Source organism: Centroberyx gerrardi, chromosome 5 (assembly GCF_048128805.1).
Source record: "Centroberyx gerrardi isolate f3 chromosome 5, fCenGer3.hap1.cur.20231027, whole genome shotgun sequence".
Taxonomy (NCBI): Eukaryota; Metazoa; Chordata; class Actinopteri; order Beryciformes; family Berycidae; genus Centroberyx; species Centroberyx gerrardi.
The window spans coordinates 14563836-14577987 of record NC_136001.1 but is presented as its reverse complement, the minus strand read 5'-3'; the positions used below and the strand labels follow the sequence as shown (position 1 = coordinate 14577987).

Below are 14152 nucleotides of genomic sequence, written 5' to 3'. Positions count from 1 at the left end.
TATTAAAATAAATTATGGAACTTTTTAATGGGCAGAAGACAATTCTTCGGTTGAAAAAATAACACGTTTTTACAAATTGGATTTGCTATAATTTCAGCAGAGATTCTCCACCCTGGACCTTGGGACCCAGAGTCCTGTTTTCTATCCTACCAGGTAGTTAATTGCACTACTTGCATTTTAACATTAACTGTAAAGATTTAAAGATTTTCCTTTTCCAAAATGGATATTTAGCATTTTTTAATACAAACTCTTCTCCTTTCCCACCTTTTTATTCACTGCTACATCACTGATGCTCACCATATAAACCTAGAGGATAGAAATGTTGAGGCGAGGAGAGAAGACTACGCTGTGTGTTCATCATGGATTTACATAGAGGATGAGCTGAAGTGCATTCCCTAGAGGTTTCTAGTGTGGGAGAGTAAGAGAGCGAGAGAGAGAGAGAGAGAGAGAGAGAGAGAGAGAGAGAGAGACACGGAGAAGCAACGAGAGGCACAGACATGAATATAAACCAAGAAGAGGATGGAAATGCCAAGAAAGAAATGTGAAAAAAACAAAAAAAACCAGGCAGATTAGAAGACAGACGAAAGTCACTTTGCAAAATGCAAACAACAACTGGAGACACTTTCAGCATTCTATTAGCATCATTAACATTTAAGCGATAAGCCACAAGAGGCCGTGCTTTAAAGGGATTTTAAAACAGCTAAGAGGCGTTGTTAGGCAGCAACACAGCATTGTATACAAAATGAAAGAGTGGGAATGTTCAAGTAATCTTATATTTTTCATAATAATAATAATAATAATAAAATGTTAATGTTTTGATGTCTTAAACGTCTTAAATGAATCAAATTAACACTGATGCGGTCACAGGAGTGTGATTACGTGATATGCCCACACAGAACTGAGTTAACGGAAAAGGAGACAAGACTGCCATATGTGACTAGCTACATGATGATGTAGCGGTTAAGACGGCCACCTGGCACAAAGTGTCCCACTGCTGGCCTGAGATCAAACCCCACCTTCTCTCCTGGGTCACCCCTACTCCGTCTCCATCTCAGCCTTCCTACTGTCTAACAAAATAAATACAATACTAAAAAAAAATGAGTTGGAGTGCATTCTCTGGCGTTTTCTAGTTTCTGCTGTCACTGCTGCTCAGATAAAGAAGCTTGCAAGCTCTCTGTGACAGAGGGTGGTGGTGGTGGTGGGGGGAGGGGGTCACAGAAATGAATATACAACACAACAGAGGAAATGAAATTACTGCACAGATGCAGCGAACAGATAGCAGAAAGATAGATTAGAGGTGAAATGGATGCATCCAAAGCAGCTCACGTCGATCGGAGGAACGACGGGCCGCCGGAGACGTCGTCTGAGCGCGGTTAGCCTCGTTTTAGACGAGGGGGAGAGGTCTATAGCCTACGTTGAGCCCAGGTTTACAGAGAAGATGTGCTGCTGAGCGCTCTCCGGGGGTCTTTACTGTCATAGACGCTCAGATAAGGAAGTTGAGAGAGCGATAACGAGAAAGAGTGAAGTGTTTAATAATTTCCTCGTGGAGCTGTCAGAAGCAGAAGTGGGATGCTGCGGCCGTTGGTTTATTTCTGTAAAGTACTTCCTGTGTTGTCTGTGTCAAAAGGTGTCATGAGCGGCGAAGACAATATAGATTCAGAGGAAAAGACAGTACATGAGTCAGCACAGCTTATTTGTTTACTTCTTTGTCTGCATGTGTGTATGTGTGCGTGTCTGTGTGTGCGTGTTGGCAAACTCCAACTGAGCAAGTGCAACTTGAGTGAAACCCATGTAGCATTACATCAACCGTGACCAACAACCAATCTGCTTCTCCTTGCATGGTAATTCAAAAAGGCAGGATATAGATTTTATTTTCTGTCTGTCTGGTAATTGGCATGCTTGAAGATATTCAAGCAGCCTCATAAAACCAACATGAGAGACATACAAGCTTGTCAAAATCCAATAGGCACGGATTAGCTTTCATCTAAAGCTCTAGCCTGTAGCATTGGCATAACAGATTACTTGAGAAAAAACCCATGGACTACAGCCTACATGCTATAGCTAACCACTGCGCTAATCTCCTAACCTTCCTCTGAATAAACCCACATACTTCAGCCCACATGCTAGCTAACTGCAAGGCTAATCTCTTAGCTTTCCTCTGAGAAACCACACATATTTTTCACCCACATGCTAACTAGCCGCTGGGTTAAACCCCTAGCTTTCCCCTGTAGATCCCTTGTACAACACCTCCAGCCCTCTTGTCCTGGCAATGGAAAGGAAATAATGTGCCTTTCATAAACTGCCCATGAAAACTATTCAAACAAGGGCAGGAGCGTGGCCCTGACAAAGGCCCAGATTATGCCTGTGTGTCTGGAAAACAACAGCAACAGTCTTGCTGGGATCTGTCAGTGGGCAGAGAGGGCCGGCTGGGGGTGAGGAGCAAAGTGACGAGGAAACTTGGACTTGGATTGAATGGCTAGGACTGACTGAAATTTGGTCTCAATGGTGCTGAGGACTGTAGCTGACAGTGGAGCTGAAACGGAGTTAAGTGAGCAAGACTAGGACAGTGACTAGGACTGGGTGACTGGGAGTAAGGCCGAGACAGCTGGAGGTATAAAAAAAAAATGGCTTCGATTTTAATAGATCTGGAAGAGCTGGGTGTACTAGGGAACAACATGACTGAATATGACATGACTGAGTGTTGGGAGTCCAGAGCTGAGAGAGCGGAGGACTGCGGCCAGAGCTGGGGAGCTTGATTACTGGCAGCAGAGTTGAGTCTGGGGTATAGACGACAGAGCTAGATGGATGGGGCTCGGGCAGAAATGAGCTGCGGACGGTCGGAGTAAAGGGGCGAGAGTTGAATGAACAAGGTCTACAGTTGGGGAGTAAAGCGAAGCAGCTAAATGAATTGAATTAGGGCTTTGACAAGTAGGGAATGTAGCCGGGGCGTGCACTCATGATGTGTGGGTTCAAGTCTTGCTCGTCTAGTCCTCCCTCTTCCCAGTCACTCTCCACTGCATACATGCCTAATAGGGAGGCGGCATTAAAACAGATCTCTGAAAAATGAATGAAATAATATTAATAATGAAAGACACAGGCCTACGAGAGGATGGAGTGGCAATTCCAGGGTTATTACCAATATTGGACGGCTTCTGGCAATAAAGACAGTACTGAAAGGCTGATAAATCTGACGTTAGGGCTTCAGAGGCTGCAGCTACCAAGAGCTGGATGTCAGAGAAATCTCGACACACACAGGAGGACCCGTAACATCATAACGGCTCATCATGATCAAATCATAACAACCAAGGTCTCCAAGGCCACATCAGCATTAGAGTTAAAAGCCTGCCTCGGTTCGGTCATCTCTGGACCCGTCTCTCTCATTCTGCATAAATATTAGATTGGCTGAATCTTTGAAGTAATGCCTTTAAATGCGACTCCTCCAGTGTGTGTGGGAGTCTTGATGTGCGAGGTCATGGCGCCCGGTCAGACACACCATCGCTCGTAAAGCAAACACACCTCAGAGCCAGACGACAGCTGCCTGGAGAGTAGACCCTCGCCCAAATATGGGGCAACATCAAGCAGGTGTGTTTGGAACCGGCCCCAGGCAGGCCTATTTTTTCCCTCTCACACACACACACACACACACACACAGCAGAGCCTTGCCATTGAACCAAAGGACTCAGTTTATCCCCAGCATCCATCACAGCATCCTGATATGTCATCTAGCCGACTAGCTACACACGCACAGAAACAGACACACACACACACACACACACACACACACACACACACACAAGGCAGGAGTGAATTACGCATTCTCTGCGTGTCAGAACTAAAGTTATCAAGGTGCTTTCATGAAACATTAACTCCTCCTCAAGGGCTGAGATGGTAAATATTGAAGTATATGTGTGAGATGTGTGTGTCAGTGTGTGTGTATGTATGGGTGTTTGTGGAGGGGGGTGAACAGTAGCACTGCAGGCCATCTATTGATTAATGTCTCATATCAGGGAGGTGAGGCCAACCCCAGGTAGGTATGACATCTCATTTAGAGAAACATCACCGCCACTTTTCTTCATTTATCTCTCCCTGTCCTGTATAGTGGTGTGTGTGTGTGTGTGTGTGTGTGTGTGTGTGTGTGCATGCGTATGTGTGTGTCCCTCTTCTGACATCTGACACTCATCTCTCTTCTCACTGTCTATCTATCTGTCGATCCTTAATCTAGCTTTGAGTAACAGGACAACAGAATACAGACTAAAAGACTACAAGGCCCTGGCTGTGTGTGTGTATATGCACATATTGACTGAGAGTGTGTGTGTGTGTGTGTGTGTGTTCCTATCTCTCTGTGTACGGGGGTATTTTTCAAAGCATGACAAAACTGAAAAGGTCTCATATTGAAGAAATTGTGCAGGCTGTCCCCTCCAAATAGCAGATTATCCGGTTTGAGTCTGTTCACAGCACATTCAAAGCCGAAAGGTCAATCTGATCTTTTGGCAGCCAGCGGCCCACAGCTTTTAAAACACCGGCCACGCTGGTGGTGACTGATGGACTTCAATTTTCTCTTTCCCCGCACATTTCGCTGCTTCCCAGCAGGAGACTGAATATTAGGCTTTGAGCAGCCGAGAGGGAAAGAGAGAGGGGTGTGTTAGCCGAGGCAGAGCGAAAGGAACCAAGACAGAGGCTGAATGTGTGTGAGAGAGAATCGTCAGTGGGGTCGGAGGAGGAAAACAGTCAGAGATGGAGAGGTAGAACAACTGTCAAGAGAGAGACACACAAACAGAAGAGAGAGAGAGAAGGAAAGAGATAGGATGGGAGAGAAAAGCAGAGAAGAAAGAGAAAAAATTAGATAAGAGATGAGTACCAAATCCTTCATATGTCTAAAGAACAAGAGCCATCTTTTCATGTCTTTGTCTGGATTTTTTTTTAAATTTTTATTCTGTAATGCAAAGGGTCATGGGTTAAGCACACTCTATCTGCTTGGTGTCTTTTATATTATAATCGTCTACTTGTCTGTCCATTAAGAGTGACTAACGTCATCCAGACCATGATGCCGTGTCTAGAGAGGCTCTGAGTCTGATATGAGGACTAGACCAAGAGGACAGTCAACAAGTCACTGTGCTGTAGCATGCCTGCCAATCGCATGATGATTTTGAAAAAATAAGGCAGAAACTAGGAAATCTATTCATGCAAAGTTCAACAGTCAGGAAATTGCGCTCATTCTTTCATGGTTACAAGCTCATTTCACTTAAATTACGATGAATCATTGCCTTATTTTACTGAGTAATCCTCTCCCTTTTTTTGTGGGCAGGTCTCCAGTATAGTGACAGGAACTGGCTATGAGTCATGGAGATGAAAGAAAAACTTTGAAGGTTTGATGAGCTAAGTAACTTCCTCATCCAAGCGAGGGACGATTTGTGAGCAAAGTAGACAGGTAATGAAACATTATTTACACCGACAACTGAGTAGTTGTGAGCGAAAATGATCTCCAGACAAGGGGGTTGATTGGATGAGGTGGGTTTGAAATCTTTGATTACCTTGCCACTAATGACACTAATTAGCAAGTGAAAATAGGCCTAATCTTCTCTATTAATGTCCCACGTCACAATGGACTAATTTTCTCAATAGTGAGAGACGAAAAATATATTTTTTTTTCCGATGTCAGAAAACCTGAAAGCTCCATTTCACACCAGGCCTTCAATTCCTGCCCCTGCAAACTAATTCCTCCAAGCGATGATTTAATTAGATTTCAACAATGACAGAGATGGTGATGGTGAGCCGAGACTTGACTGATAAAAAGAGAAAATAGAATAGACTTGTGATATTTTACACTCTGCTCAGCCCAAGATCCACAGAGGCAAAACAGGACGGTATTGATTGTTGGACTTCGACAGAATAAGCTCAAGATATGACAAATATGACAGTTTGAATGGGTGTGTACTGAACCTCTGGCAGAATAATTTTTTTGTACAATCCTCAGTATTTTATATCAAATTGCAATACATCACTTGTCATTTTTTATTTCAATTTTATATATTGACCCGTCATGTATTGCTGCACCCAGCAAATGGGCTGGTAAGGAACAAGAGGAACATACTATCATCAGTCTTTTGAAGGTCCCATAACTTGCATGTTGTTGTTGTTATTGTTATTATTTTTAATGTAGATACCTATTGTTTATCTCAAGGGAGAGGGGCAGGTCAGACAGAGGAACCAAAAAAAAAACAAAATACAAGCGGTACAGGTGGGGACAGACAGACAAACATAAGTAGAGACAGAGAGCAATAAGGACAATCTCACCTGATGCAGAGCGGTGAGACCATCTTCGTTGCAGAGGTCTGGACTCACATTGTTCTTCAACAGGTAGCGTACTGGTGGAAGGAGAAAGGGAGAAAACACATAAATGGAGGTGGAAGTTGCAAACGTAAACCATGGGCAACATTTCCATTTGAATATTAGGTTCCTTTTATGTTGTTTGAATGATTGCAATTCCTCTCTCTTGCAGATGAAGCTAGATGTAGCGGCCTCACTTTGCTGCACACTTCACATGCGCTAATGAATTACCAGTCTGCATTATTGTTTTGTGGCTGAGAATTACAGCTTGAAAAATTCCAGTTAGTGCTCTCTTATCAGTCATCAGTTGAAGGGCGTATGTACTGTGCGGCAACACGCCTGTTCAGTTGCACTTAATATTTCAGAAAGAAGAGGCTGCATCGCCTGCTGCAGCCGAAACAGAAGATGAAAGATACATTATGTTCCTTACTAGCCCGTTCCTCTTATATCGCACATACAGCCTACAGGTGCGCTGTGGTGCAAATCTGACTTCAGCTTAACCTACTCTAGCCTAATGACATCACCAATCAATCTGCAATCCATTAATAACATTGCCTCGTAGCGATGTATCCGCGCAGGAAGTCCAATCTATCAAATGATCAGCCGCGCCAGGATGTTATCCAACTGACCTTGGAAATAGGTGGATGAAGGGTGGGTGGGGGTTAGGGACGGTTGGGGATGGAGGAGGAGGGCTGGTCGGGGCTGCAGATGATGTAATGACGCTTTGGGATTACACTATTTGTCCGCCTAGTAGTCCAAACAGATAAACCCTCTGCCTGGAACCTAATTCACAGAATATCGGCTATCACAGGCTGCACACAGGAAGGCTGCTCTGGCCCGGTCTGCCTGGCTGCTACTGCTAAACCTGCTGGCCCGATCAGGAAGCAGCGGTGGCACACAGGGTTCCTTTCCACATCATTATCCTCTGTTTTTGGCAGTGTTGCCATCTGCCTTTATTTCACAGGAACAAAAAAAATAAATAAATAAATAAAAAAAACAGACAGAAAGAGGGGATAAATCAGGTTATGGCGCAGCAAGCTGTAAGCTGGAAGAGAGAGATGAGAGAGATTTGGGATGATAATTATCACATCTGTCCCTTAGACTAACATAACCAATGGCCATGCATACATGAGCGGGATACGCCACATGCAGGCACACATACACACACACACACATACACACACAAACACAAAGACAGACGCCTGTACAAATACAAACACACATGCACGTACATGCAGCTGGACAAACACGCAAACAGTGCAAATACAGGCATGGATGCATATACGAGAATGTAAGAATACTTGTACACACATTCCTTTAAAACATAACCCTCTGCAAAATCGGTTGCATTGGAAAGGTGTTGCATCTGGCATCTTTTTAGGTGCTTTCTTAGGTTAAGAACAGTTCAAATGACATGGACCGCTTTTTTGTGAGACAAGTAATCACACCACAGAAGAGGTATATAGACAAGTCATGTCAACAACAAGAACAAGAAGTAAAATGGAGAAAGTACTGCTGGAAAAGTTGGTAGTCGCTGTGCACATTGACTGTGTTGTGGGAGTTTCTTGTAAGTGTTTGAGAGTTGGACATAAGTACTGCTTGCCAATAGTGGCAGCTGGTCATTATGGAAACAAAGTGCGCATTGCGAGACCCACTTTTTCAAATATTCACATCACAAGCACAAAATGTGGTTGAAGTGCTTCTTCTAGCAAAAAGCAGAATAGTGAAAGTGCACCCATAATCAGTATCACTCTGACCATTATCCCACTGCCTCAGCCCTGGGCCTATTAGACTACTTCTGATGAGCATCGACATTAATATGTAACTTTCACTTTGACAGAAAATATTCTGTTTTATCAAGGTCAAATTCACAGGAGCTCAGGAGCAGCCAATCTCCAACATCAGCTGCCCTTAAAATCCACGGCCACCAGTGGCCACCAATTGCAAACAGCCTAGAGTATGATTTTTATATGAGGTTTTCAAAACCAAGCAAACTGAGCTATAGTGACTACAGGTCCCTGGAGCAGTCAAAATTGATGGTTGACCGTTCATGTGCTGCAAGAGTTATGTGTGGTAAAAAGTGAAATATCGCTGTGAGTGATCAGAGACTTGGAAGCAAGGTTATACAGTAAACAATATACAGTACAAGTACAGTCTGACTTTATTATATTAATGTCACATACCATCTCTGCTTTCCATTGAACATTTTGAGTGTTGTGCTGTAGATGTGGACAACCTGGATTGTAAACACTGTAAAAACTGTCATGTCAAAGGAACTACTTTTACTTTTACATTAGCATGTCCTGTGTGATCAGATTGTAGCTGTTTTTTTGTATTATAAAATCTTGGGCTAGCCGCTTAAATGTAATTTTGAGCTGCCTAAGGAAAATTTAGATAATTTAATTTAAATCGGCTCAGAAATTGCATTTAAATAAAAGCCTATTTAAGAGGGGCTCCAGAGTGGATGCTTTGAGCAGACAGTTTACTGAAAATAATTGATTCCATTACTTTTATTTGTTTTTTATGTTTTCGTTGTGGGTAGCACTGTCGCCTCACAGCAAGAACATCCTGGGTTTGAATCTTGCATGTTCTCCCTGTTTGTCTGTCTGTGTGTTCGCCCTGTGATGGACTGGTGCCCTGTCCAGAGTGTTTTCCTGCCTTCCGCTCCCAATGCATGCTGGGATAGCCTCCAGCCTCCCTTTGACCCTAAATAAGTGGCTATGGAAAATGAATGGACCCCTGTGCCATAAGTGAGCTCACCTGTAGAGTAAACCAACTGACCCTTCACTAAACCCCTCCCCCAAAGGTAGATAGACCAATCCTAGCCTAGCATTAGTTAATATGACAAAGCATTTTTGAGCATGTTTTGTGAGTTTTTCATAAAGGTGAGAGTGAAACAAAAGGCTGAGACAACATGTATGGGGTAAATGTAATAATAGTATGAGGTACCCCAATACGCTCAAAGATGTTGTGTGTTTTAGTCCCATTTATTTAACCAAAACAAGACATTGCACACTGTCTCTGTCAGCCAATCGAACGATGTGGGCATCCACATCTTACATAATCAATTTCACAGAATAATGGATGTTAACATTTGTTCTAAGGTAAGCAGCTTATTGAAATACATGTCTGATTCATCATAGCATAATGTTAGAAATATTTGAAATAGTGATGAATTAATATTGACAAACTTGTCTGTTCTGGCTCTCTTAGCCATGGAAAAAAGCATAAAATTGGATTTAAAAAAGCTAAAGAATGCCACAACTAGGACAATATTATGTTAGTCTATGACAAAAACTGGTGTCTATAAAAGCATAAAATTGGAAAAGAAGGGATTGGGTGTCAAGTTAGCTGTCATGACAAAGCCAGACCAGCCTCCCTTAGGCACCAACTAAGCCTTTATGAGCCAGGAAAAACCCTTAGATAGAGCAAAAACGCATAAAATCGAGGTGTAAATGCACTTGAGATGCACTGAAGATCTGATCACCTCCTGATATGGTCAGATATGCATTTGGCTCCATTAACAGCAAAGTGTGAATGTAATCAGTCTCCAATCCACATATAGCAACAAAAATGAACTGCCAGGATACGTGTGGAAGGAGAAGTAGTGAGATGAGGTGTTTAGTGTCACATTAATATTTCAAGAGCAAGTGACATGCAAGGGAAATTGCGGTTTGGCGAGTGAAAGAGAAATACAATTTCAGTGTGTATAGGAATGCAATTTAATGGCAGGTGTAAATGTAATCCAGCTAAATCATATCTAGACAATCCGGATACGAGACATATGTTAATGCCAGGTGTAAAGAAGGCCCAAGAGATGCTCAGATGCTTTGAAGTGATAGGAGATTTTTATGTTGAGTGGCTGTTTTTTTTTTTTTTCCCTCCACTTTGATTCTTCCCTGCTTCTTAATATAGCATCCCTGTAAACTGAATACTACATCAGCGAGTCACAGTCTGGGTGTGACAATCCCAAAGGTGTTATAAGGGGATTTTGGGAGGTCATGGAATGATTTTCTGATAGTGTATTGATTTCCCAAAGAGGGCATTCATCTTTTTGTTTGCCCCCATACACAGGTAGTTCGGAGCTACAGGAAATCGACCCTGGAGCTGGTGGGGATTCAGTGTCTTACTCAAAGACACTTCGGCAGGACAGATGCTTGCTGTAATGGAGGTTTGGTCAGTCTCACTAATCACTATGCCAACCTGATTTACCAAAAGTAAATTGTATAACATTTTTTAATACAATCACTTGGATAAATACTGATATTTGCAGCTTTCAAGCTATTTTTAAATTATTAATCAAATGAAATAGCGTGAAAGGGGAATCTTGCCACATCAGGTGTTGTAAGCAGGCAATCACTTTTTTTTTTTTTAAATTGTCACAAGCCCAAATTTTGGGATCAACTGCGCTGGATGATTTATCACAGCCATGCCATCAGCCACCTGCTTGTCAACCAGCACTGCAGCTGCAGGAACTTCACTCACGCCCTCAGCAGTCCATGAACACACACACAAACACACACACACACACACACACACACACACAGACACACATGCTCCTGACATACAAACATACACGCGCATATGCACATACACACACGCCCACATGTAAATGATTTACTGCATATCCTAACAAAGTTAAACAGTGTGGATCGAAACGGATGCACTGATGGAAACCATACACGCACATCCATCATCACTACGGAGGGAAGGAACCCTGTTGCATTCTGGGTAACAATGCCAACGTTCGCACTGTAAGTCTACAGCTAAGGAAAGAGAAATTTAAGAAATATTAATTTCCTGTTACATCCACAACTATGTGTTTTGCTTGATTAGAAAAGCTAGGAAGTATGAAATAAATCTCTCTATGGAGCAAATACACAAGGATAAAAAGAATTTGAACAAACAACTATCTTCTACCTTGATACCGCATCTGTCAAGTGCGTATGTAACTGCAAGTATGAATATAATTTCCGCATTCAGGGGAGATAGAGTATGATTGGATGCGTCTGTATCCTGTCTATAGGCTGCAACAAAAAATAACAAGTAATATCCTGTGATTCTGTTCCCTCTGACTGATCATCCCAAGGCCGCTTACTTCAGATAGACATCATGCACCGGGAGTCCAGATGGATGGGGATGGATCAGGGCAAGTGTCAGGAAAGTTTTCAACTAGGCTATTTGCCTTTTATTGAAAATCGGATATCAGCCAGTCAGTGTCATCCACCTCCGACATGATGGATATGATGCAGGCTGTTTAATTACATAGTTTATTTATTGCATAATTGATCAATACTACACTAGTCGTCTATAGGAAACCCTTAACCTGAATTGATTCTAGTGCAACATTTATGCATGAACATGGTCTTCTTGTTGTTGTTCTTCTTCTTTTGCTTCCATTATTATCATCATCCTGGGTTTCAATGGTCTAAATGATGTTTCAGGAGCTTTTACACCATGCCAAGAATAAAATGATGGCGGAAATATTGAATGGGTGTGCTTTTTTAGGAAGAAAATTGTCAAATTTTAACACATCGATTACCTGTACCAAACCTCAGCCAGCTGCAGTTTCAATCCAAAAATATCTGTATATCAGCTTTCAAAAACCCATATCAGTAAAACCCTATTTTCAATCACAAATGTATGCTAAACTGACTTTCAAATAATTTCCTGTGATTGCATTAACATGCTGGAACTCGAGCGAGCCTACCTGCATCTAACCAATCAACAAGCAATCACAAAACAAAACGATGCAATACAGTATGCAACAAAATAAAACACAAGGAAACAAAACAAACACAAGGCAGAAAATAGCATGTTGAGAGGACATAACAGGCCTAACCTCCCTATACGGCACCACTAACCTTACACCTTCAGTGAAGACAAGGAAAAACTCCCAAGAAAAGTATAAGTAGTATTGTAAAATAGGCATACTATTGCCTTATGTGGCGAATAGCTTATGGGGATCTGGATAAAGTAAAACTTAAAGCCCAACCCATCTGGCACCTAGCTGATATACAACTAACCATAAAATGCATTTGCAAATAATATTTGGCCCTGGTCTCGGAGACTCGTGGATAAAGCAGAAATTCAATTTTCCAACAGCTATGATACTCTGATTAGATAGGAGAGATCGAATTACTTACATTCAACTTGAACAAAACTCTATATTTTAGCATAATTGAAAACAATTCGAAGGTTGGCAGTTTCACAAAATAATGGAGCGAAGTGAAATTAATTCAGGATGAGTGACAGGCTCGGCATCACCAGCAGCACTAGATAAATGCTACCCTGTCACTGTCCACTTCCCTGGCTGAGACAGCCTGCTATTAATCTCCATTAGATACACATGTCATTACATACACACAGCACTGTTGCAGTATGGGACTGTGTGTGTGTGTGTGTGTGTGTGTACGTTGTGACACACGTTCACCTGAAAGTGGGTATGTGATTATGCTTCTTTGTGCACACGTGTACGGTCATTTTCACGCATGTGTGAGCCATGTGTATTCCAAAGTACACGTGTGTGCGCATGTGTGTGTGTGTGCCTCCTTGTGTCTGTGTGTGTGTGTGTGTGTGTATTTGTCTAAAATATTGGTCATGCACACAGTGATGTATAAGCACATTCTATTTCCCCATTGTTTGAGTGTGGAAAAGCAATCAGAAGGCGACAGCTACCTAATGGTGTCTGTCAGAGGCAGAAGTCAGATAGCTCTGCCTCCTCTTCTCTCACAAATGGAGAAGAAACTGCACACACACACACACACACACACACACACACACACACACTCTGGAGCTGAAAATTATACATTTTGAAATATGCATTGGAAACCAGAGGCACGGACAGAGTGATGTGTCATAAACAAACACACATGCAGGCAGGCAATAACACACATGTAAGCACACACACACACACACACGCTCGCGACAAAATGCATGGCTTGATATTGGATTGGTTGCAGGCTGGCACACACCAAATGTATGCATTGATATTGAATTGTTTTCTCAGAGAAAGGGTGACTGCTGATGCATTAGTTAATGTGGGGATGAAATGGGGATCTGAGTTATGATGTGTGATATATAGCTTCAGATGAGGGTGATGGGAAGAAGGGAGCGAGATATTCTTTCAGATAGTTGTGTTTCTCTCTTTATATTAATGCATGCTTTTGTTACTCTGTTTCTCTTCCCTTTTAATGCATATTTAATGTTGTATTTTGTAGTTTTATTTTTTATTTCTGGGAGGAGGTGGTAAGATTATTTGTTTTTTGTTTTGATCGCTGCACTTTCTGAATCAATTTGTATGAGCAGTGTTCAATAAAGTGCTTTTTGAATTTAAATTATTTCCCTGTTTCTTTTTTGCTATATAGCTAGAGCATATAGTGTGTATACGTATGTGAGCGTGTGTATATAAGAGTGTGTGAGTGTCTGTGTGTCTGTCTGTCTGTGTAGGGGCGATAACCTCCTATATCATATCATAACCTGTCACAATATAGCTCCAGGGTCGTACTTTAAAGAGATTTGTCAAATACAGTCACACATACAGACAAATGCATGTATACTGAGACAGTTCAAAAACAATCCCTGCTGTAGGATCGATGGGTGAAACATTCTGTTTCAAAATGGAAAAAGAGAGTGCGCACATTAAGATCAAACAACAACAACAACCACCAAAACCCTCTCAGAAGCAAAATCTAATTGACAGAATTGCCAGAGAACCTTCTGGATACATTAGCATTACTTGCAGTCATATCCCCTTTAGTCTTAATGAGATGCAAATTTAATGCACATTTTATGTTATATTTTGTTGTTTTATTTCATATTTCTG

The 14152-nt window shown here is 41.9% G+C and overlaps 1 protein-coding gene across 1 annotated transcript in view; it reads right to left on the bottom strand.

Annotated features, from left to right (window-relative positions):
* Positions 1 to 14152, bottom strand: part of ppp1r16b (protein phosphatase 1, regulatory subunit 16B) — a 73220-nt gene that overhangs the window by 22072 nt on the left and 36996 nt on the right. Inside the window, exon 3 of the mRNA XM_071903836.2 lies at positions 6295 to 6365. Coding sequence (XP_071759937.2) covers positions 6295 to 6365 — 71 coding nt within the window. The remainder of the gene's footprint in view (positions 1 to 6294; positions 6366 to 14152) is intronic.